Here is a 26936-nt window from a genome sequence, read left to right as displayed (position 1 = left end):
ACACATTAGAAAGGATAAAACCTCTTTGTGCTATGGGAGCAAAGGAATGCAAGCAATACTGAATAGTTTTTGTCTGACTTCATCTTTGTATTTTCAAGGCCATCCTCCCTAATACCCTAACATCTGAATATCTTCAAGATGCCCTAAGAAATCTATCTTCAAAATCCACTGAGAAAAATACTAACTTCTTTATCTGTCAGATGGAAAATTAAGGCTCAGATGTTTAATAACTTGCTAAAAGCATCACAGCACTTTCTCTGCCAGAAGAAACAGTATTTGAATACAGGTTGGTGCTGAGGTTAAAAGTACTGTGAAATCTAATGGATTAATTTAGTCCTGGCCTTTTATACAAATTTTATACTGCTATCAAATTCCAATGAGAAGATTTCCTTCCATGTCACATTAATGTCTTCCACTCAATAGAACAACCTTAGGGTTTCAAGGTTTGCTGTTAAACTATTACTTTGCCTTAACACCAGCATCAGCAATTAGTATTAAAGACATGGAATAAAATTAGATCTGAGGCATTGTGCACTATACCATAAACATGTCATCTTTACTACCTCCTTTCACATCTCCCTTCCAAAAGCATTGCCTTCACTCACTGCAATCCATTAAGATATGCTTCTATCATAACATTCCCTCTAAAAAAGAAATTATGTTTCTTAGTAAGTGCTGAACTGAAACTGATTGCAAAGCAGCCATGACTACAGAACACTAGCAATGTTTTAAAAGCCATAGAATTCACTCATGCCACAACCAGAGCAAACACTTCAAACAAAACCTGCTGTATTTCACTCAGCTTAATAGGAAAAGTAATGCCATTATGGAAATGCGTGGACATTGCATGTAGTGCAAGGTCAGTCAGCAGTGCTTCATCTCCATAATGTCTTGGCTCCTTGTAGGCATTCTTAAAACATGTTTCATAGAGTGGATTTTTTAAAATTTGTACCAGAAAAATTTCAGGGTTGTGATATAGAACAAAAATATAGAAAGCATCTTCTTAAGTTTAATTCGGTCTGTGAGCTTCCTGGCTCCCTACTCAAATGCACCCCTAACTGGGCACACCTACAGACTCAGACACACAGACATTTACAGACCACCACACCCCAGCCAGCTCAGAGGCTCACACCACCTGTGTCACCCGTGCTCACTGCCCCAACCACCACTGCTCCAAAAGTGCTTGGGCACATTCTGCATGTGTGATACCAAAATGCTGAAGCAGTCTTAGAGCAGGCAGTTCTAAAGTATGGCCCTCCCAAGCTTAAGCATTATAAACCTACATCCCACAGTCAAATTGAAGTAATTTCAACTTTAATTCCTCTATGATATTTCATCTTAAACATGTAATGAAAAAAAATCTTCATCTGCTCCCAGAGCTAGCACTGCCCTTTCTCCCAAAATTTTCCATAGAACATGAACATTGCCTGACTTAAAGTCACCAAAAATTTAGCTTAACCTTCATGAGTAGCAGCTACAGGAAAAAGGCTCCAAAGAAAGGCACTGACAAACCCAGACAGAAGTAACATTTTCATGGTTACTAATGACAGTCAGAAATCAGCAGAAATGCATTTCATTGAGCTCCCAAGAATTAGCATTAGTGGATCAGCATTAATACAGGCAATAAATTTGCAAAGTGTAATGAGGTTTCAGAAGACAAATAGGAAAGCCAATGCATATGACCCCAGGCTTTGTTTCACCTCCTTCACAACTAAAAGTCATGACTTTACTTATCAGTGTACATTTTATATAACCTGCATGGTACACTCTTCTCCCTATGAACTGAGGGTTGTGCTTTCTTTTTTTAAATTGCTTTTATTCATGTAGGGTTTCTTGTTTTTACACAAATGGAAACACAGATCAGACACAGTTACATAAGAAGCAAAAAAGGTCATAATGGGAAAATATTTTGCAGTAAGTACATGATTTTGTTGAAAAATGGCAGCATTGGATGAATATCATTAAAAGCATTTTCTTTACTTTGTGCTATAAAAAGAAAATTACCTCCAAGTGCAAATTTGGTGACCTGTTCTCAGACCCATCAGCTGCCGGCTTCTTTGATGAGCTGTGAGTCCTCAACTAGAATTTTATTTACAGAATATTGTTAGATGTAAGCCCACAGTCTCTATGCAGACTTTTTACCTTCAACAATAAAAGCCACTGGCAGATAGAGAAGTTTGTCCTTCTTATTTCCATAGAGAAAATTAACTACAATCATCCCTTTTAATCAAGTAGAAAAACTGATTTTAGAACTTATAGTAAGTTTGTGCCAAAGGATTGTCCTGAAATGGCTATATAGTATCAGTTTTATCAGATAATAAAAGAACTGGTTTTGACTAACCAGAAGTGTTGTATTAAGTTTGCAACTTCTTTAAAGCAAGAAATACAGAATGATGAGCTTCAAGAGTTACATATGTATTCATATTTTCAATTTATGTTTTACTATTAAAAACTGAGCAATTAAGGTCTAATAAATAGAAATTATTTCCATATCATTTGTCTTAAGCAGCATGTAGAAGGAAACTAAAATGGATTGATACTATGATTTAAGATATTTGATTAAATACAACCATTTAAAATAGTAGACAGGAAAACCCACAAAAACAAATTTCATCTTTTAACAAGTACATTATTGTCTGCAGTTATTAGTAATCCGAAACACTCCTCATTGTTATTTTTTGGGGACTGAAGAACTGGTACACATCATTGCTCCGGGCTCATATTCACAGATACTCTGAAGATGAGAACAAAGCATCCTGATTTTCAGCTACCAGCTAGCTTCCAGTTTCTGAATGAACTAGTTACAGAATTTTAAAAACCCATTTGTTGAAAATCTTTATTCTGCAGAGATAACTATTACTGTCAAAAACTGATTCAACATTCATGAGGTTAGCAGTCTGGCTTGAAACTTCAGCATAAGAATATTTCTTACCCCACCCAACTAAACTTTCAACTTCTTTTTTCCCCAGTCAAAACTATTCTGAATCATAATGCTTTAAAGATTATCATAACATTAAAAAATGTAAAATTTAGACTTTTTTTAACTTATTTGTCTTTAAAATGCTTTTCTACCATGCTATTTGCATAATGCTAAATCAGTTTAGTTGTATAAGTACATAAAATACTTTTCCATAGCATGTTTTGATGCAACCAGGAATAGTGAGAAAATTTTCTACTGCTCCACTGATTTCACTGCAGTCCCAAATAAGCTACATTCTGCATTAATCATTTTGTCATATCAGAGCTTACCCTTAAAACATTAGCTCCATTTTTCATAATCAGTTAATAATGGAGGTACAGAGACACTTCCCCTAACACTGCAGCCAGGCAAGTGCTCACCCTCCTGTCTGGCTCTGAGGCCCCTCTGTCCCTGCCCAGTGCTGCCAGCTGCTCCCAGCAGCGCTCCAGCTGCTTCCCTGCTGCACAGCTGGCACAGCCAAACCTCTGCTTGCCTCTCAGCCACTCAAATGGCCAGCATCCCAGGGGATCAGTGCATCCCTGGGCAAACAGGAAACTTTCAAATACCTGTGATACCTTCCAAGTCACTGATTCAAGTAACTTACATAGTCTCCTGCTCAAAAGCATGCTATTGAGACCCATCACTTGATAGGGCATGCCATAGGAAAACCATAACAAACTGGGAACCCTTATTTAGTGAAATGGACTGACATGTGACAAGAGCATTCTGCACTCGTCCGTAACACAGGGAAACAGATGGCAATGAAACTAGCAAAAAACCACAGGATAGATTAAAAAGGGTTGAAGCAATTTTAGCAGATGTTTATTAAAGCAAAGCTCAAGGGACAAAAGCAGTGAAGGTAAAAATGCCAAAAATAATTTCTAAAAATAAATACATTTTAAAAAGGATGGCAACATTTTGGCAAGGAGAGGACTGATAGATGGATGCATTCAGGTTCTGAAGACCTCTGAAGCTAAGACTTTGAGGATTAAAGTAAAGCAGGAATGAAAAGGCTTTATCCTAAAACACACCCAATGCCAATTTCCTTGTTTCACTTGCAGAAAGATGCTGCAGTGTCGTATCAGAGAAATCAAAGCTCAGCACCATATGTATGAACCCTCTTTATCTGCAAGACTTAAAAGACTTCAAAACAGCCTAACTCACATAAAGGTGACATTATCAGCCATTAGACAAAAGCCAGCCTGAGTTTAAGGCCTGCAGACTGCTGGGGAAAAACCAATAGCTGCCACAGAGCCCTATCACATAAGGAAATGACACCTTTGGATCAGAAAATGTGGACACCTGCTTGTCCATTACTTTTCTGTTCTGAGTAAGAGAAAGGGAAAACAATGAACATTAAATTTCTTTCCATCATGAATATATTTAAGAGTCATTCTTCAATGAACAATTTAATATACTCTGAAGCTTTAAGAGATTTGCTTTAAGTGGACTCAGCAAGCAGAAGGGCCTTGCTGTGGGTGCCAAAGAGGTTTTAACCTGTGTGAAAACAAGCCAGAAACTCACTGCGGCCACAAAACGCAACCAGCAAAGAAACTGCTCATATAAAAGGCCCAGAGGTTTTCACAATCACACATCAAAATTAACACTTTATTCTCTGGTAGTTAAAAGCTGAGGATGACACACTGCAAACACTTCAACAAAAGGCATTCTAAACACTTGTATAGTTTTTATCATGTAGCAGAGACCTGAAGAAGAAAACTATCCTTTTTACTGACACATAGCCTTTAAAGAAGTCAGCCACTTGCAAAATAAATTTTGTCAAATAAAATAGCACCCACAACGCAAAACATTTGTCTAAATATACAACTTAAAAGATTTTTATGCAATAGGGAAAAAAGATTATTTTCTTCTAAATTTCCTCAATTTGCTCCACTGACCTTTCTTGAAATAGTTTTTATATTATATATTACTATTAAACAACTTTCATTTTTGCATCAATCCCACAGCAGGCAATATTTTAAGCATGCCCAATATAAAGCTTACTTAATCACCTAATTTCCAGTTGCACTCCTATAATACATCATTTATCCCAGTGGAAATCAGTATCACTGAATGGTCTACAATAATTTTCTTACTCTAAGTAAGCACAGGAAAAGAAGTTATGAATATAATGTATTATTTGCTTACTATCATCTGTATATAAGGCCCTCTGTGCACAACCCTGCATTGTGTACATACCACAAAGCAGGGCTACATAAAGATAAGGCTACACATTTAAGAGCCTGCACTTGCAAGTATCATTTATGGTTACACATCTGCTTCTCAGAATAGTGACCACACTATTGTTGAAGTCCTACACCACTTCACGTGCTGATAAATCTGAAATAGCACAATTCAGCTATTTACAAGGAAAATACATTCTAGGCTTCTTATTTTCATTTCATTCCACACTTACATAACTATTAGTGCTCCATATCAGAGGCATGAACAGGTGGCTCTGAGCATGGGGCACCCAAGGGTGGGCTGGGGGAGCAGCCTGCAGGGAGGCAGCCCACACCTCCCTGAGCAGGGCTGCTCCTCTGCCCCACCACCACCAGGCTGCCCTGCATCATCAGAGCAGCTGACCCACAGGCAAAGGGTGACAGAGTTACCCCTCCAGGCAAAGCAGAGCTGGGCATGGTTTGTGTAATGATAAATCTATGTGTCCTGCACAGACCCAACCTAAAATGCCAACCTTTCTGTTTTGTGCAATACTCAAAGAGCCTTTTGTGGAATACCTGAAGGCCACTGCTCATATTAGTCAAAACAGAGATTAAGATCTCCAAATATATTTGCTCAGGCATTCCAGAACCCTGCCCCAGAGTCTACTAAGAGTAACAGGGTCAGTGAAGCAAGTGTTGAGCCAAATGAGTAATGCTTGGAGTCAAGAAAACAGCTGGGTAGACACAGATGTTATCTAGGTTGCTCTTTTAGACAAACAAAACATTAAGGGCTCTGATTCATACTCTGCAATAAGCTCTGTCAGAACACCAGCTACTGGTGCTGAAGATCCAGGTGATGCTAGAAAGATCAGACAGCAAGGAAAAAAAATCCAGCACACACAATCATTTTCAAAGGCACATACACTTTTGATATCAGGGATTTACATAACAGCTTCTCTGCACCAAAAATAAAGTCAGCGCCATTTTTCCCAGAATCTTAGCCAACCTTCCCTCCAAGGACAAGAACAGGGAATGCTGTCAAACATTGAACCTTACAATTTTCCTTGGTACTGTGATCCTGCATTAGCACCTGGCATCCTCATCTAAACAGTTCATGGCAACCACAGCACCTCTGACAAACTCTGGCTATAGAAAAAAGACAGGCATGCTGCAAAGCAGTTTCTAGGTAAGAATGTGGTTACATGCATAAGCAGATTATCAATCATGTTACAAATGTGGAAATGTCTTCACTGTATTTGAAAACACCATAATAAATGTAAACTTCATTTTCTATCAGGAACAGGGCATCAGGGGAAAAGAATCACACCTGAAAGAAACTAAAAATATTTTAAATTCTATAAGAAATAGTGAAAGGATATTTTTTCTCTTTCAAGCATTTCCAGACAGCCTGAAGTAAGAACTCATGCTTGCAAAGTAGACTTAAACTAAGTACTGACCTGTTCCTTTTGGGTGACATGAAGCCCATTAGAAATGGAGACTGCAGAAGGTCCCTGATGACCAAAGATTGTTGTACTCTTCTTCAGGAAAAGACCAAAAGGACAATCAAGGAACTACAAATTAATCACTTAGGTCCTTGGAAAAATCATGAAGCAAATCCTCTTGGAGCATATTTCCAGGCACAAAACAGGGGTAGTGACTGGCAACAGACAGCATGGATTCAGCAGGGGTAAATCTTACCTGAATAACAAAATTGTCTTCTCTGCTACAAATCTTGACTGGATTTCTGGACAACATGAGAGTGGTGAACATCACTCACTTTAACTAGGTTTTGACAGACTCATACAGCATTTCTGCATTCAAGTTAAGATGTAACATTCTGGATGGGTAGACAACTAGCTGGACTAAAAAATGTTTAGCAAGCTGTGCCAATGGGTTGTACTGTCCCTGCAAGCTGGTGACAAATGGGGGGCTGCAGGGGTCCATCTGGGGACACGCCCTGTTTAATACCCCTATCAACAACCTGGAGGGGATCAGAGTGCAGCTGGTGGGGTGGGATGTTGGTATCCAGGGCTGCTATCCAGAAAGTCCTGCACAGGCTGGAGAAATGTTCTGATGGAAACTTCATGCAGTTCAACAAGGACATTTAAAAGTTCAGTGTCTGGGAGTAAAGAGATCCCAAACATTGTCCCCTCCTTCCAGTGCTGTGGATGAGTGCATGGGCCAGTTCTGCAGACACAGTCCTGAAGAGGGTGGCAGACTGAGGCTCCACAAGAGCCCACAGCAGCAGTGGGGGTCAGTAGCTGGAACAGGAGCCAGGGAAGTGACCCAGCACCTCTGCTCAGCACCTGTCTGACCACCAGAATGTCAGCAATCTACATTACTGACACCAGTCTGGGCCCTTCAGTACCAGGCACTGACAACAGTTCAATGGAGAGCACCCTGGGCTGGGGGCTACAGAACCTGTCCTGTGAAGGGGGTATGACAGTCCAGGGTTTGCTTAGCCTGGAGAAGAGACATTTTCAGGAGAACAGCAGCTTCCCAGTACCCATTATCTACAAGGAGGTTATGAAAACACATATGAGCCCTTTATGATAACGTATAATGGGAGGAAAAGGAACAACAAGCATAAACTTGTTTATGAAAGAGGGGACATAAGGAGAAACTTTTCAACTCTGTTGACAGCCAAGGATCAGCACAGGTTATTCAGAGAAGTGGTGCAATTTCTATCTTTGGAGGCTTTCAAGATCAATTGGAAAAATCTGAGTAATCTGGTCTAATTTCATAGCTGATCATGTTCTATAAGAGATTTCCTCAGGTCCCTCTTGACCTGAATTATGACATAGTTCCATAGAGTTTCTTTCTACTGCTGCAAAAACTGTCCCTGCAGTAGGGTGCTTCTGGTAACTCCCTGGAAGTTGAAAGGGCACAGTATTGAGTCAGATGGTGATGCTAACTAGACTACTCAGTCCAATTCATCTACTTACACTTGAAAGATTTCCAAGTGAGAGCTGGAATCTAACAGGAAAAAAAATCTCCACATTATTTCTTAGTTACTCGAATGTATACATTTGTCTTGCTTAGAAAATCACAAAGCAGCTCTGATAATCCCTGTTTAGTTACAATAGGATACACAACTTTTTATTTTGCTTTGTAAAAGGTTTCAATATCTACAAATGAAAGTCTTTGTGAGTCTGGTATCTTTCCTACATAATGAACAGAAACTGGCCAGCTCCCAAGCAGCCTCACTGCAGAGGCCAGTCAGGGGAAATGAATGCAGGAGAAAGGGAAGGTCCTTTCCTAAATGTGGATGTACTGATTCAGAGATACTCAACACTCAGCCTTTCAAAAGAAGAAATGTAAAATTTGCCTGTTCAAGCTGGAAAAATACGTCCTAGAAGAAGCACCTTTAATTTCAGAAGGAAAAATTCCCAGCCTATTCAACTCACCATCATGAACTGAGAGTTTTCATTTCATAGCACACAAAATTAGCCAGCTACTACACTTCCTAGAAGAGAAAGAAACTTGTAACTTTTAGCCTGTGCTGCTAGTGACAGGTAAATTTCATTCCCAAAACACGGTGATGTTTTATTAAAATTCTCCCCAAGGTAAAAATCAAGGTGTTGTTGTGTCAGCTTTTTATGCAGCAATTCAGCAGCTGAACATTTGCATTAATTGAGTATGATACTGGTGATGATTCTCCTCTGCAATCATTGGATATGCTCCATTTCTCCTCCAGATGGTCTTCTCCCAAGTCCACAAAATTGTCTGGGAAGCTGATAACCTTTTACAAATTGACGATTATCCTAACAGCAACTATATTTTCCTAACATTTGCAGAATCAATAAAATACTGGGGTTCAGTTATTTTCCTTGTATATTTTGACATTTTGTTTTGGATTGGGGTTGGTTTTAGGGTTTTTTGGGAGGGGGGTTTGTTGTTTTGTTTTGAATTTTTGTTTGGTTTTTTTTTTTCTTTTTAAGTACATCACCAGAATCACGCTAATGAAATTATCAGATTGAAGAAAAATAAAGAAAGAAAAAAATCAGGAGGAATCACATCCCAGGTCTCTATCTGGGGAGTTGCCTCACTTGTTGGGGAGTGAAGAATGAAATCTCACACTACCTAAACATGCTGAGCATCACTCTACTCCAGATGGAGGGAATAAAATCCCAGCACTGCAATGGTGGCAGACATCCATCCACTGGAGTAAACTGCTCATTGTGGCATGGGAGGTCAACAAACTGTTAAGGATTAACCCCAAAATCACCACTGAGAAACCTGAACAGAAACAAAGACAGGGTTACAGAAATTTCCAACACTCATCTGCACTTAGCTGCCTTTCCCTCTGTATGAAATCTGAATATTTTATCAGTTTGATGTGTTTTTTCCTCCCACCTATGTAACACAGAAAACAACAGTTGACTAAAAAGCAATAGCTGGTCCCGCCGAGGGTTATGTTTTCATTACTGGTCAAAATCTAGAATTAGTTTTATAAACACTGTGTAATTGACCTGTGAGGTTCAATAGCTCAGAACATATTGAACAAAGAGCTTAGCAGTATCCAAGAAGGGATTGAACATAATGATTAATAGCCTCTGTAACTGGACTAAAAATTGGAAGAACCTCAGTCTTCATGCTCCAGGGCACAGACAACCAGCTGAGATCAAGCATAAATTTCTGCCCACTATATTACTGTGAAATTATGTGCACTGGGAATAGTTCACAGCTTTAGAGACTTGCAAGACTTTCAGTTTCTTCCACTGGATGGAAAGTACCAACATTCATCCCTAAACATCTCAGAAAGTAAGACTCTCAGGGAACAGCTGCCTAAATTGAAACAGTTTCTGACAATTGCCCATCTCACCAGATTTTAAACTTTTTAAAATAGCTAATGCTCCACAATATCATTAGAAAACTGACACCAAAACTCACTACTTTTCCTTGGTGATTGGGAAAGGCAGCCACACCACAGACAACCTCAGTCACCACCCCTCCACCCCAAAACACACACAGACAACCACAAAATAAAAGATTCTAGCCAAATCCTTTTTTAATGAAAACTGGTTGCTCCAGCTTTTCTTAATTACTCTGCTCTTATGAGAAAGAAGCTGATTTTTTAGTAAAAAATAATAAAGAACTTGAAATCTTTTCTAGTTTTCACTCAAAAACTACTTCTATTTACATAAGACAAGGTTGTGTTCTACCCACATTTTATTTCTCCAATTCATACTTCCATGGGCTGTATTTCTTATCTGAATTAGGCTTTCTGCCATAACTCTATATGGCATTCCCATATCATGTTTTCCTGTTGAAAGGCAACACACCGGAGTTAGAGGCAGACTTGGCAGTCCAGGAAATAGATCCACTGTGCAGCAACTGCCTGTTAACTTGGGTTAAAGCTGCACTGGCAGTTCCAAACCCAGTAATTTGGGAAAATACTATTATTCATCCAGATTGTCTAAACAGGTAAGAATTCTCTCAGCTGTATCATTTACACTGATTCTATGGTTCTTTTGATTTCAAACTTCAAGCATTTACATATCTATTACTATTTTGAACAGTTATCCTTCCATATCCATCCCAATGCAATCAAATTTGCCAAAGCTTGCCACAGATTTTTGCAGTTCCAGTAATATTTTATTCTTTACTAGTGGTTTCTGAAATCCTTCTTGTTTACCAGAATCTTCCACAAACAGAAGGATATTGCAACACAATGACCCATTCTAGCAATTTTGCTACTGACATAAACATTTGGTGTATGGGCTTTTTGACCTTATGACTTCAATAAAGATCAAGTTCTCCAATAAAAAGTACATTCTTATTGTGTAATAAATAAAAATATAAATACAAAACACACTAAATATATTAATATTATAAGGTTAAAAAATAATTAATCATGGACAGAAAGTGGGCAGAGAGAACTTCCATTGCCATTAACATCGGAAAAACCAAAATATTGCCATGTAACAAATGAGAAATTATTCTTATGGCAACAAAGATACAACAAAAGCAGAGTAAGAATGTGGGTTTTATCCATGCAAGACAAGGGCAAGCTACCCATCACTGTCTGTTTGGAAATCTGGACAGGAACCTTCTTGGTGCAAGTCAAGACTATATTAAACTGACAAGATATTCTAATTCTCCACTATAAAGAAGAAGCTGCAAAGCCTGAAGCCTTAGGGATATAGCACTTAAAATGTAAAGGGAAAATAAAGCAGAATTTCTGAATTCTTATAGAAATTCTGAGCCAGTGAGACAAAACATGGAAAACATTACAGAAATTAAACAGCATGTGTCACCATGCAGGAAAGCACTGGAAGGAAAGGAGGACATGAGAAACAAGGAGTTGAAGGACAAACATCTAACAATTTTATATTCAGTTACTTAGAGTCACACAGACTCTGAGGATGTCTGACACTCCTTTGTTCAGGTGAGAATAATAAGGTATCCTCACCTAAGGGTGGTGAAAAAGTCTTAAGGGGGAACTGGAAGTATTGGTATGAAAAAAATAAGAGCTGCAGCAAGAGCCTCCCAATGTTTAAATATGCTTAATTGGAAGACAGATTGATACACAGGGCTCTGCAACTTCATTGTGCATCAGAATGTCAATGTCACAAAACCAGCTGAATGCATCTTGTTCCCACTCTTCTTCCATGACATTTCAGTCAAAATCCTTAATATCCATTCCTTAATGGTGCTGTGGGCATAGTTAAATCTCAGGGGGAAGAAAGTAAGTTGTTGGGTTTTTTTTAATTGCCCTGTTTCAGAAGGGTCTAGCTCAATTTGGACACAAATGTCAAAGTAAGGTACTCCATAAAGCAACAGTGACAGAATCTAGGCAGCAGAAACACCATAAAATGTAGTGAAAAATGTTTTTTTCCTTCCCCATTGTTTCCTTCATTTCAACATCTTCAGGAAAATAAGATACAAGAAATAGCCTAAGTTCTTTTTTTTACTGTAGGGTCACTCAATGAGTTTTCACTATTTATTCATTTATCTTCATGACAGAATTTCTCCCAAGAGACCGAGACAACCTTCTCAAAGCTGTCCTAGTATAAAACAGAATGCAAACATTAACATCACTTGAACAGTTTTCAAAGCAGTACCATGTTCTGCCCACATATATCCGTGTTCAATTCTCAGTACCTTCACCAGGCACTGCTCACAGCTGCCAATTGCTGGCCTCTAAAAACCCAAAAACAAATGAAGCCCAGCTCATGAGGAACAAAAACAAGTACATCAGCTGCAAGCACACACACCTCAGAGCACACAAGCTGCAGCCACCAGACCTTGGCATGGAAGATGAAAGTATTGCCCTCCTTCTAAGAGAGAAGGCAAAATAAATCACCATAATGTAGAGAATTCTGGAAGATCAAAATCACTGTATGAGATAAGGTGGTCTACAGGATGAATGGAGTTAACAGAATTATGTTTGTTTTCAAGACAAAATTAGAACAGGGCTGTCTTTTCCAGTGGCCAGGAAAAAAGGCATGAAAGCAAAGTGGGTCCCAGTTCCTGTTCTGGCCTAGGATAATTACTAAGAAGAATCTGGAATGTTTTATCTGGAATCTCTTCTGAACAACACAACTGCCCACAAGAATTTTGTTACTACTATCGTTCTGATGCTTCAGTATCAAAACTTGTTTTAAAAAACCCCACACATTAAAAACTACTTTCTCAAATTAAAAAGTTGTTCATTAAAACTAGTGGCCAGAGCTTTACCAATTGTATACAAATATATTAGTTTCTTATATGATGCAAAGTCATATATGTATAAACATGCTGCACAGTATCTGTGTAATAAAACTACATTTAGTGCTGCATATTTGCCTGCCACTTCTTCTATGAATGGAAAGATGGTGCCCCCAAGAAAACAACCAAGATCACCTAAATATTTTCATGTCTTACATCAGACTTCAAAATGTGCAGAAGAGGAAGCAATTTTTCATGTGATTTTTTGAATAGCTTCTCTGTATTTCTTGAACTGCTCTTGACCAATGCCTCGGCATTTTTTTGGAAGCCAGTCAGTAGCTGGGAGGAAGGAAAGTCTGAGAAAACAGACAAAATGTTCTGTACTTTATTATTTGTCATGAAGTGCATCTCTGATCCTTACCACTTTGTACTATCACAAGCTAGGACAGCGATGTATCATTATGCTCACACACGCACACAGATGAAAAGCTTAAACTACATGTTTAATTCTCAATTACATCTACCTGCAGAAGCCTTGTTTCAAATATTTGTAAGCATGTGCTATAGATTCACTTCAACTCAGGACTGCATTTGTAATGCAAACTGGCCTAGTCCAGGAAAGAGATTGAATTGCAATTCATTTTGAATTTTTCTTTTTAAATCTTTCCATCTGATCCAGCCCAACTGCACACACCACTACAGCTTTCATTTTTCCACTCTGATGGGTATAAATTACTAAAACATCATCAAATCCACAGAAATTAAAAAGCAGTTCCAGTTTTAGCACAGTGGGCTGGTAGCTCTGTGCACACAGTTACTTCCCCCAGCTCTCCCCACTGTCACTGCTACCAGCTCGCTCTTTCCTTATGGGAGAGTTTTCATTTTCCCTCTTTCTTCTCCCTCAGAGACAAAGTTTACTGTACACCACTTGGGCACAGAGATAGGCAGTAGAGACTTCACACTTGCAGGCCCTTGCCAACCACTCATTAGTATTTTCTTCACACATTTTCAAGTGAAAATAGCTGTTACAATTACTAGCACTGGACAGATGCTACAGTCACTTTAGCTAAGTACAGAATTACACTATTAACACCTACTTCTCAGCAGAAAAATGTCACTTGCACTGCAACAGCCACCCAAAAGAGCCATCCATCTCCATGGATCAGCTAATAGATTTTTGGCTGCAGAGCCCCCTCGGTCACAAAAGGCCAGCAGCAGAGATGAGAGCAGGTCTAAGGAGCAGGAGCTGCAGCTGTGAGGCTGCCCCAAGTGCAAAGCAAAGCTCCCACCTGAGAAGCATCCATTCGGTACATGGGCTTGGCCATCACTTTCCAGTGAAAATTCCACCCCATGGATGAGCTTTCTCCTAAATGAATGGCAAATTATACACCCATGGAGTGCCAGCTGGTATTGTTTCTCTGTAGTTTTCCTTCAGTTTCCCTCTCTCTCCCCTCAATTAATACAACGATATTCATGCCCTGTCATGTCTTACTGCTTAATTATGTACTTTGCAGAACAAAGCTTTAAAAATGAGACTATCAAGCTGGAGGGGGGAAGGGGGAAGAGCAGGACAACCAGATGTGCAGAGAGAGAAGGAAACAAAGGGCATTTCAAAAGGAGAGTGAGAGAATTAGGATTTGTGTGGGGATGAAAGGATGGGAAGACAGAAATAGAACACGAAGATGCACATAAGGCTTACTGGTTCATTCACTTTAATTTATAAAAAGGTATATGCTGCATTAAATAATTCATCTGCAGTTATCTAAAATAATTCAATGAATAGTTGGAGCTGTTTGTTGTGAGATCTCAACCTGCTTCCATTTCATGAAGCAATAGATACACGCTTCTTGCTGGCAGAGAAAGAACTCTGCATTGTTTTACAAAACTGGGGAAAAAAACAAGGTAAATGAAAAATATATGGGCAAATCTTGGTTTAGAAGGCATATTTTAGTCTTTAGAGTTAAGTTAAAAGATATTACAAAGACCTGCTGCACCAATATTTACTTCATTCACAATAAGACAGTTTTTCACACATCCATTTCATCTCAACTTTCTTCATCAAGTGTAAATTTTATTTTGTGAGTGCTAAAATTTATTTTGCATATACAGTCAAGACAAGGTATTTAATTAATGAAACAGCTGTTTTATCTTCTCTTACAACTTGAATGCTGTGTATATTGTGGTACAACAGGCAGTAGGGACTCCCAGAGCAAAGCTCTGGAATTAGTTTTAGGTTGGACACAACTACTGGAAACCAATTTGTTCAAAAGCATTCAGGCTCACTGTAGTCCTAAAATATTCTTTAAAAAACAATTACTAATCCTTGCAAGTATAATATATTTTGGCATGTCAAAAATGTTTTGTACCAAAATTTTAAAAAATTCAGGGAAGGAGAAAGATTTTTTCCACTTGAATAGGAAGGGACCAACAGAGCTCTTCAGATCCCCACTAATCACAATTTTACAGCACAATTCCATGCCCAGAGTGACCATTACGGGAAATTAGGCTTTTCTAGTTTTCCAGTTTGTACAAAACTATTTAGAATCCAGCTGTTGCCTCCTGCCAGTGCCAAGGGAGCTTGTTGGCAAGGGGAGGTTTATTGATCATGAGTTACTGTGTCATTTGCTCAGGTGGTAACATAATAGTTTGGAGTTGGACATTTTTATCCTTCCCAACACATCACAGAGAAAAAAATAATTTTGAGGTTCCCATTTCCTTTACAATTTTGAAATCCTTTATTCAACTGCAGTATTCAGTTCTCAGAATTACTGTGTAGGCAGAAAATTCTCCCTGATCCTGTATGAATAATAAATTATTCCACATCCACTTCAATTCTATTTGTATAAATATTTTGTAGGAAACAGCTTGCTTAATATTGATCTACTACTTCTGGTTTCACACACCATATACAATGCTTTTCAAATGTTTGCTGAACATGATTCTCCTGTATTGAACACAGACACAGAGAGGTGGATTTTCCTTCAGCCTCTTGCTGGTGCTAAGCACAGAAGGAACAGCTTTACAAATGAAACTGACAGCTACAAGACAATTTGTAAAACAGAAGCTAATATTCTTTTTGGACAACAGAATTAACAGAAGCATTGACTTTTAAGCAGCTTTTAATTTTAATCTACTTTAAAGTTAAGCAATGACAGTCTCATTTCATAGTAGGAGCCTTCAATATAAGAAACTGTCCTGTCTGCAGAGAGGGGGCAGAGCTCAACACTGTGCGGTCATAGCTATATTGCTATTTTATACCACGCACATCACCACCAAGAAAAGCTGAACACTGGGAATGCCCCCTTTGGCCTCCTCCTCTCCAGCAGTGTTAAACTACCACAAAAATAAAAATCAAAGAGAACTCATTTGCTTGCCCATATTTTAATGTAATATTCTCCAATCTGAAGTCACTTAACTTCTCCCACAATAGACTGCATTAACATTCTATTGCACTAAAGAAGCCTAGTATAAGTGAAAGTGGATCCATTGAAAGAACTGTTTCAGTTTGTTTTGAATCAGATTAAGAATAGATTAAGAAACAGCCTTTTAAATTTTCTTCTGACTATGCTATTTTTATTATCTAGCTGTCTTTGTGAATTTCCATGTACTAAAACACCTAATGTAACAGAGCATGAATGAAGGTTGTGAGAATCAATTTTAATGCAAAGAAGCCCGTTCAAAAAGGAGATACTCAACATTAAAATTTCCAGTATAAAAAAACAAAGTAAGCTTGGCTAAATCTTTACTGCAAAAATTAGGACATAGAATCATCTAATCATAGAATAATTTAGTTGGAAAAGAACTTTAGGACCATCCATTCCAACTGTTAATGTAAGACTGGCAAGGCCATCACTAAGCCATGTCCCCAGGCATTACACCTACATTTTTAAGTCTTTTTAATGTTTTTTTTTTACATTTACTCTTTTTGCATCTTTTAATACCTTCAGGGATGGTGATTCAACCACTTCCTTGGGCAACCTGTTCCAATGCTTGACAACCCTTTTATCTGAAGAATTTTTCCTAATAAGCAATCTAAACCTCCCCTGGTGCAACTTGAGGCCATTTCCTCTCATCCTGCCCACTTGTTACCAGGCGTAAGGGGCTGCCCCACACCTGGCCTCAGACTTTTCAGGCAGCAGTGCAGAGCAATGACATCTTCCCTGAGCCTCCTTTTCTCCAGGCTAAACACCCCCAGCTTCCTCAGCTGCTCCTCATCAGTCTTGTGCTCCAGGCCCTCTCCCAGCTTAGTTGCCCTTCTCTGGACATCATTTTAATGTACCACAACTGAGCCCAGCATTTGAGGTGCAGCCTCAGCAGTGCCAGGTACAGGGGGCAGTCACTGCCCTGCTCCTGCTGGCTGCACTATTGCTGACACAGGCCAGGATGCCACTGGCCTTCTTGGCCACCTGGGCACACCCTGGCTCAGGTTAAGCCACCTGTTGACCAGCACCCCAAGGTTCTTTTCTAGCAGGTAGCTTTCCAGCCACTCATTCCCAATCCTGTAGCACTACAGGGGGTTGTTGTGACTCAAATGAAACACCGGGTACTTCACCTTTATATATATGACCTCATACCACTGGCCTTGGCCCATTGATCCAGCCTGTCCAGATCCCTCTGCAGAGCCTTCCTATCCTCCAGCAGATCAAAACTTCCACACAGCTTGGGGTCATCTGCACACTGACTGATCCCTGATTCAGATCATCATTAAAGATATCAAACAGTTCTAGCCCCAGTATCAAGGCTTGGGGTACCCCATTAGTGACCAGCCACAGACTGGAGGGAGCAGCATTCACCACCGCTCTCTGGGCCCAGACATCCAGACAGTTTTTAACCCACCAAAGAGTATGCTGTCCAAGACAATCTGTGACAGTGGTCACAGGGGTCGTAGGATGAGGGAAGAGACATAGATCTGACTCTGTTAGAGAAGGCTTGATTTATTGTTTTATGATATACATTACATTAAAACTATACTAAAAGAATAGACGGAAAAGTTTCATCTCAGAAGGCTAGCTAAGCTAAGAATAAAAAGGACAAAAATGATAACAGAGGCAGCTGCCTCAGACTCTGTCCGAGTCAACTCTGCTGTGGTTGGCCATTAATTACAAACAAGCAGATGAGACCAATCACAGATGCACCTGTTGTATTCCACAGCACCAGATAACCATTGTTTACATTTTGCTCCTGAAGCCTCTCAGTTTCTCAGGAAGAAAAAATCTTAAGATTTTTAATGAAAATATGTCTGCGACTATAATCAATCAGTTTCTCTAGAATAATGCTTTGGGAAACAATGTCATAACTCTAGAGATCCTAATGATTAGGAAGCTTTCACAGTCCAAAGCCACATTTATTGGGTCTGGCTGAGATGGAGCCCATTTTCCCAGAGCAGCCCTGACAGTGCTGTGCTTTGTACCAGTAGCTAGTGAGGTGTTAACACTCTTTGGCTACTGCAGAGCAGTGCTCACACAGCATCTGCACTGCCTCTCAAACTCCTCAGCCCCTCTACCTGTCAGCTGGAGCTGGGCAAGATTTTGGGAGGGGGCAGAGCCAGGACAGCTGACCCCAGCTGACCAAAGGGATATTCCATACCATGTGGCATCTGCTCAGCAATGAAACCTAAAATAGGGTAGAGAAAGGGGTGGTGGAGAGGGACCATTTGTCATCAGAATGTTTGTCTTCCAGAGTAACTGCCAGGAGCACCGAAGCCCTGATTCCTGGGAAGCACCCTGGACATCACCTGCTGATGGGAAGAAAAGAATAAAGTCTTCTGATGTCCTTTGCTTCCATGCATGTGACCTTTACCCTATTTCACTGCCTTTGTCTTGATCTTCATGTTTTCCATCTTATTTTCTCTCTCCTCCATCCTGCTGAAGATGGGTGCGATAGAGTGGGTGGTGGGCAACTGGAGCCCAGACAAAATCAACTCACCACACTGCACAATGTTGATGTCATTCTCAGAGAAGCTTTGCTGAAACACCATGACTAATCAAAATTCTGGCCATCAAATGCCATTTGACTAATCCTGCCAAAACCACCTCAATCCAACAGGTTGTCAAATACTTTAAGTCATGCTGCACCTCATTCTTCAAGACATCTTTGGGGAGACTTGCACAATCAAGAACCAAATGTACAAAAAAAACACTCCACAGAAGAAAAATGTCTCTTTTGCCTACAAATTACATGACAACACTTTAACTCCAAAGGGGATATAAGCAAGAAGAAAGAACTACTCCAGAGACTACAACTATTTGATATGGCAGAAACAAAAGCATTCATTTTCAACAGGAGATTTCTATGGATAATTGCTGTTTCTAAAGGCAGTTCCCAGCATACAAAATATCCCAGTGCATGTCAGAGTTTTGAACATCAAAAGGCCTTAAGTAATTAAATCACTGGATGTTGTACATAAGCATTTTCCAGCTTCCTCAGTCACTGTGTAAGGTTTAATTCATTTTGAACTCACACCCAGTCAATCAAATACATACATGACACCTTTTTTCAGGGTTCTACTCTGACAATAAGAAAAATGTTAGAAAAATGTTAATCTCCTGCAAAATCTATCTTACCACATTATAGCAAAGCATCAAATGACAAATCACTGACTCCTGACAATAACTGGTATACAACAAATACCACCCCAGTTCATTTGAATAGCCTTTATTTACAGCAAATACAGACAACTTACTATCAGTTTTCATACTAAAGCTCTTTAAATATACTAATTCATTAAACTGTGAGCTTGATACATTTTAAACATTTTTTCACTCTTCCCAGAAAAGTAACTGCCAGAAAAATTTTAAAGGTATTTATACAGTAAAAAAGCTGCTGTAGTAAACCAGAAAGATGAAACATTCTTGCCCACACAAGTTAAAAGTATGAAGTTATGGACGTTAGATGCAACAGCTCAAAGCCTTATTTCCAGAGCTGGAAGTCTTAAAAAATTTCCTCAAAGCATATGCTACGCTCAACAACCACTAGACACAGTGGAATTGCTTAACTTACATATATCTGTATTAAAAAAAAAAAAAAAGAGAGAAAACACAGATGTAAGTTTTGGGATTACCTCTTTGCAGCTTTAAATACATGCTTGTAGTTAAAACATTTCAAGCTCTGTAAGGTCCTTACCTAAATGTGGAACCAGATGCATTTAAATAGTTTGGCATATCCAAAGCAGTCCTAAGGTCCTCAGCCTAAGAGACTTTGCACAAGACTTAGGGGCCAACTTCAAAGAAGCTGCCAGCATCAAGAGAAGTTGTGTCAAAAACCTCCAAGTGCTGCTGCTGGGATTGGTTCCTAACCGTGGAGCAGTGACCCAAACTCTCAGGCCCCCCAAATTCTCACCTGCTTCTGTGAGCTCTGCGCCCTGCAGTGGGGGCAGCCTTGGCCTCTGATGGCACAGCTATTTTCAAGTCTGACTTCAAAACCAGTATTAGAGGGCATAAAATTATACAAAATTAGGCTTATTATTTCCATAAATTGCCCTTATGTCAAAAACTTCCTAGGCATCTCAACCCCTTTGTTTTTTATTCTTTTACTAAGGATGAGGTAGTTTCCTGTACTTACAAACAGAAAGCAAATTAAAATGCCCTCATTTTCATACTGACTTCCACTACCTTTTATTTGCATTTTCACATACCTCTTACCCCAATTTAAGAACACAAAAAAATTCATTAAGAAAACCCAAAATGCAATGCTTTTTTATGTATCACATACTGGTTATTAAATATAAAAAAACAGTAACTTTTTCAAAACAGATTCACATATTTGCGCCTTAGAAGCAATGTAGCCTGCTTCCCAAAATTATAACATTCATTTGCACAGAACACTGGTAGCTACACAATTCTGTAACTGGGACTTGAACCAGGAGAACCTGATATCTACATTAGTGTAGCCTAGTTATTTACAGGTTATTTACAGGTATTGTCTGTCTATACCATAATAAGCTTTGCTATATATAGGTATATATGTTTATTCATTTACTCTCATCTAAATAGTCAAAAGATTCATATGTAAGATTTACACATAAATTTTAAGTGCACTTTTAACTTCCCCGCCATTATAGGATTGACTCTGCAATAGCAAATATTGTACACTGAGCTGCTGTTGTGCAGAGATGCTCTAAAGTAATTGAATCATTTTGTCAAAAAATATACAAAATTTAAGAGTCAGCTTAAAAATGCCTAAGTATCGAAACAGGCAGGTAACAGTTTCTTTGACTCCTCTTCCCTAATCATCTCATAAGAAAAGCTGTAATGAAATTTTACCAATTCCTTCAAGCTAACACTACAACAAAGAATTTTAATAAGTATAAAATAATCAGAAATTTGAATAAATACTGCCAAATCAAACATCATAGTTTTGATGAATTCTCTGAATGGATGAGAGCTGGCACCAAAAAGAAACTCTGAGTTGCACATAAAGGCCATTTTTCCCCTCATTTCTGTGAAGACCTAAAAACCTCAACTGGCTTCTTTGAGTTCCTGCCCCAGCTGCAGCAGAGGCACTCACCACTCTGCTCCCAGCAGCAGGGAACAGACACTTGGTCAGCCAAAGGACCATCTTGTATCCTAAGTGCCAGTGCAAACAAACCACACAAATCTAACCAAACACACAGCAGACAAGCACAGAGATTGCAGAAGTGGAAGATCATTTCTAACACCACTGCACCATCACCCCAGGTTATAATGCAGTAATCAGCAAAAAATAACAGCTTTTTAATCACAGTTTTGTGCATCCCAGTGCCACTTTTTGCTTTCAATATTAGAATGAGAGGAGGGACCTGAGCCAACTTTTTTTTATCATCTGGATCTTAATGAAGTTTATGTCCCTGCTTGCTGTTAAATTACACAGATTAGTAACACATGAGTAAAATAAATACAATCCTTCACATCATTACATTACAAATTACCACATCTGAGAGGGAAAGCACAAACAACATGCACTTGGCATGTATGGAACATTTGCTGCCCAGGTTTGAATTCAGGACTTCTGTTCAAAAGCCTCTACCTCTTCAGCCAAAGAAATAATTTATTCAGCTGGCTGCCATTACAGGCTTCTCAATGGGAGAAAGTACCTTCTAACACTGTAGGAATACAGTGGCAATGAAACACAAGAACGAAGAATTATCTGGACTTACAGTTCATCAAATGCTTCTGAACCTGTGGCCCCAGCTGACCCTGCACACATGCACAGAAACCAAGGATGCAAAGGTATGGACATGCACAGACTGCAGCCCTCCACATTTCCACCCTGACATTGTGACTCTGCCAACCAGGTATCTTAAAGGATTTTATATATTGCAGCTCCAACCACAAGTTTATCAAACACCCATGAATGTGACTGATCTGTGCAGTTATGGGAGAAAGGATTTTTCACTTCCCCTCATCTGGAGTACATACCATTCATCTCAGCACTGCTTAGGTCAGGCACCAGTTTGCAGCTGCGTACATTTATAATGTGCTCCTATCAGGTGCTTAATATATATCCAAATCCTACTGCTAACATCATTTTAGTAGTTAATCAATCAAGCCTAAGTGTTCCCAAGTTCAAAACCAGCAGCTGCTGTGGGTTGACACAGATCCAGCAATGAACAGTGTTCAGGATCCCATACCCGATTCACCTCCACATCCAAGGATGCTCATGGTGCTCTGCAGCAAGGGCCTCAGCACCATTAGCACCGTTTTTCTCCACCAATTAATTAGCTCATCAACTGAAGACAGCTCAGGGGGCATGGGATTGAAAACCTACCATCAATATAAACTGCTTTTCATAGCAATTACTGGTGGAGACAATAAATGGCCTTGCCAAAACTCAGTGTGTATCCCAATGCTACTTGAATACATCACCCTCCAAATAGGAATGAGAAGCAGATCATCTGACTAGCTTGCTCTAGATGGGGGAACACTGTACACAGCCCCACAACCTACAACCCACACCACAGACTCGGACAGCCATCAAATACTGGGGTTTTTTGAAAGAGATCCTTTTCAATTCTACTTCCCTCAATAACATAGTATCAATATTTCTTTAGTCTTTAAATGAGGCACTGATTTGATACATTATGTGCTTGAAAGACACAAAGCACCACAATCACAAAAACACCTTTTTCAAAGAAACTTTTCATAAAGCAGTACCAGCTCCATTTTGCTCAATCCTTGCAAGCAATTCAGAGGCAATTTCTTTGGACAGCAGAGCAGCAACCTCTGGCATGACTCCCACCAGCTGCCTCCATTCACATGTAAACCACAAAGGTTGGAGGATATTTTTCCTCACAGACTTGTCCATGAATGGTATGACATGATTCAGAAAGGAAAAACCCAAAGAGACATGCTATTAAAAGCCTCTCCACACATTCCCAACCAATAACTCAGTTTCCAAGTCTTTCCTTGTGCTCTCCATCATTTCCCTCTCCTGATTCTTTTACTCTGGTAATGCTGCCAGGCTAGACACTTTTTTTTTTATTCCTCTTACTCTGCTTTCTGTCTTTTGTGCTGGAAAGGAGGCTTTGTCCTATTTGTTTTCCAACATGCTGAGCACAGCTATAGGAGAATCTGCTTATTGCCTCAAAGTATTGCTCACTAATGGGTGAAATAAATAACAGTGTCTTGCTCCTTCCCTTTCCCACACTTTATTCCTTAGCAATGAAAAAGTCTTTACATCAAAAAACCCCATTTCTTCTTCTTAGAGGGGTCTCAGTAATGTTACAAAACTGAAGGAAGTGACAGTAAATACTTTAGATTTTCTCTGGCATTCTTCTAGCACATAGAACTTAATTGTACAGTCTGCAGAACTACTTTGGCAAAAGTTTTACTTTCTGAGCATGCTGATTTCACTTCAGATGGCTGACATTCCCCAGAAGAGCCAGGGAAGAAAGAAAAAGAAATATCTTGGGACTTCCCACTTCCTCTCAGCAGGACCCGGTCCCAAACCTCCTGCCCTCAAAAATATGTAACCACTATATTCTGTGTACTTTCCAGTGATACAGAAGTGCTCAAATCTGCCTTCACAGTTTAAAAAAAAAAGATACTTGTGCTTAAAGGGGAAGAAGGAGCAAGAGCAAGATCAAATTTTTCAAAAAAGATCTAAAGAATCACTTTTAAAATCACTATTTTATAACTATTTAGTTCCTTTTCACTACTTGCTTTTGACCTACAAATACAGAAGTTATTGATGAAAGTCAAACAGAAAATTATATCCCTCTGCATTAAGGACTTTAATCTAACAAGACTTCAGAAAGCCAAATTAACTGTCTTCCCTCATCAGATCTACCAGAGACAAGCTCTCAGGATCACAACTAGTAGGAAATTACACTGTGAAGTAGCATTTTCTTACTCTCTTTTGCTTGAATCTCATGCCCCAAGAAATAATGAAAGCAATTTCAATTTATATTGACAAAATTACCTTCTAAAAAACACAGACAGCATTGATGATCAAACTGCTGATAGAATTTATAGTATATGCTCATATACTGATTTACCCACAATAAGTTATTGAGCTACTTCCTCACATCACATTTTGAAAACTAATGAACTTTTCCAGGTATTTGACTACGAACAAGTTTTTCTCTAATACTGGACACAGAAACTGCCTGGAAGCCACCAACAGCTGTGCCCCTTCAAATTTGTTTTGATCTTGAAAGGGATCAGATTTTCTTGCCCTGTTAGAAAATTCCAGATGCATTCAGACTTTTTTTCTGAGGGGCAAGACATCTTTTTTTCCCCCCTCAGTATCCTTGTGCATCCCAGCATTAATTCATTCAGATATCTTCTCACACCTGTACTATCTATGCACTACTGAACAAAGATGCCAATTAACCTGCAGAAACAACCCTACTACAATGGCCAACTTTAAAACATGGATTTCTGATTATGCATGCATGTTTTGAAATTTGTTTAAATCCCCTTCTGGGCAGAGGTTCTTCAAATACAGTCAACATTTATTTCTCATTAATTAATGGGAGCTATTCTTTACTTCAATATTATTTGAATAGTAAATGTTGAAATGCATATAAAATTAGTTGCCTTACAAAGACACAGAAATGTCTGCTTTTCTTTCTAGTGCACTGAACAGAAATTTATCATTGTCAACTGCAGCTTCCAAATGAGAGAGCTCACAGCATAAAAAAAATTGGAGTAAATCACCATAGTAGATGGAGTGCTAACATTGTCATGCCGCATTCAGAGCTTCACGTTAAAAACCCAATTCATAGATCAAATGACATTTTTGAAGTACCTAATTGTTGTCATTATTGTAACTGCAAAGGTTTCATATTGTTGTCTCCTTAATGCAAGAGTTTCATACCTTCTTGATGTTTTTCACAGACAGCTCCTCCAAGCACTGACTCTTCCTGGTCCTCACAGTGGCCATCTAACCCCAGTTCCTCTCAACCACCCAATCCACTCTTTTATAACACTCTTTTTATTTGCTACCGCTGTGGCCTGTTAAAGTCAGGCCTGCTCCTAATCTTTAACAAGCTGCAACTCTTTAGGGGGTAAGATTACTTTCTATATTTTCTTATATTCTATCCCCCTACACTTAATCACTTTTCGACATAATTTTTTCTATTATTTTTCTACTTACAGGACCTTTCCTAACTTCCTAAGCTTTTCCTACTTTTTACTCTGGGGATGATAAAATTCTGATTCACTTCACCTGAAAGCCTTATTTTCAAGAAACATATGATATTTCAGAAGACTACATCAGATCTAGGTTCCACTTGAATTACTTCATCTTCTTGTATTTCAGTTAACTGTCTGAGGAGGAGGTAGTCCATCTTTCCAAATGACTCTCCAAGTTTCTGTTTGCAGTATGATCATCTAGCTGACCCCTCTAATAGATCCTGATCCTTCAACTGGTGTCTGAAGCCATCTGTGGCCTTTCCCATTCTCTCCCCAGCATTGCTATTGATAAAAAGATGGAGTGTACCCACTTACAATTGTCCTTTCCTCTCCTCTCCTCTCCTCTCCTCTCCGGCAGATGTTTCTGAAAAACATACTCTAATTTCCCCTTTATGGCATTCTCCATATCAATGGCTGTGTGCATGTTCTTTAGGCAGTCTCTGTTGAATGGAAGTTATTCAGCACATCAGAATCTGCTGGGAAAACAGGCAGATATGTGAGTAAGACATGAGATGCCTTGATGTCAGAAGGCATGAATGGATCAACTGTTTCTTTTTTGATCTGTAAACAGCTACAGAGGTCCTGGACAATGTGTCTTTGCTAGACAAATGAAAGGAAAAAAGGATGCTGTTCCTGATGGTTTCAGTGTCCTCAGACCTTTCCTCCAGACTGCCCTCTCCCAGCAAGGAAATGCCACAAAGATGTAAAGTAAAATACCGCATACCACTCATGCTAACAAAACCAGACAAACAAAGATAAGATCCAGCAAACTTCCAAGTCACATAATGAAACACAATTCAGAGGTGTGATCAGGATATAAAAAAATCATGCATACATCTGTCCAGACATCAGTGTACACCTTTCCTTTTAAATTTAATATAAAATGTGTTAAGAAACAGCAGTCACTATTAGAGGTTCTCTGGTGCCACCAGACAGCTTAATGCCATTTGGTATCATTATTCACTTAACAGTAACAGCAGAAAACATTTCTTTCATAAACCCCAGCTGTTCTGGGAAACATGGTGCCCTCAGAGCCATCAGAGCAGGAGCTCCAGCCCCCAGAGCACTGCAGAGTCAAGGTTAATGTTCTTCCAAAACATTTAAGTGATGCTGTTTGTAGTAGCCTGACCTGAGCAACAAGGTAAGGCGTGCTGCCCCTGCTGCCTGGAGCTGGTGTTCCTCACAGCAGCTCCTCTGGTGTTTGTATTTATGAGCAAAGCAGAACAGGTAACACAGCAATATTCCTGCTGCTGCTTGCACAGACTCCAGACCTCCTCTGCCTCTCACACTGTCCCCATGATGCAGGCTGAGGGTGGGCAAGGACACCGCTGGGACAGCTGGCCCCAAGTGACCCAAGGGATATTCTGTGACACATAACACGAAAAGCCATAAAAACTGGGGGTGTGAACTTTCCAAGGTAGCTGCTGCTCGGAGTCTGGTTGGGATCACTCTACCTGCGACAAGTTCTGAGTGGCTGCCTTTGCATCACTTGTGGGTTTTCTTCACTTTTCTTCACTGTTAAATAGTCTTTATCTCAACTCAAAAGGT

The 26936-nt window shown here is 39.3% G+C and overlaps 1 protein-coding gene across 4 annotated transcripts in view; it reads right to left on the bottom strand.

Annotated features, from left to right (window-relative positions):
• The window catches only part of CDK14 (cyclin dependent kinase 14), a 326690-nt gene that overhangs the window by 274493 nt on the left and 25261 nt on the right, over positions 1–26936 (bottom strand). The window contains exon 3 of one of the 4 annotated variants that reach the window (XM_059469276.1): positions 25704–25861. The exons of 2 other annotated variants lie outside the window; for them this stretch is intronic. In XM_059469276.1, coding sequence (XP_059325259.1) covers positions 25704–25763 — 60 coding nt within the window. In that variant the 5' untranslated portion in view covers positions 25764–25861. Of the gene's footprint in view, positions 1–25703; positions 25865–26936 lie in introns of all 4 variants that reach the window. One more of the 4 variants, XM_059469268.1, reaches the window with a different exon arrangement.

This window comes from Ammospiza nelsoni, chromosome 1, assembly GCF_027579445.1.
Source record: "Ammospiza nelsoni isolate bAmmNel1 chromosome 1, bAmmNel1.pri, whole genome shotgun sequence".
Classification (NCBI taxonomy): Eukaryota; Metazoa; Chordata; class Aves; order Passeriformes; family Passerellidae; genus Ammospiza; species Ammospiza nelsoni.
The sequence above is the reverse complement of the archived record's forward strand: the minus strand, read 5'-3'. Positions and strand labels throughout refer to the sequence as shown.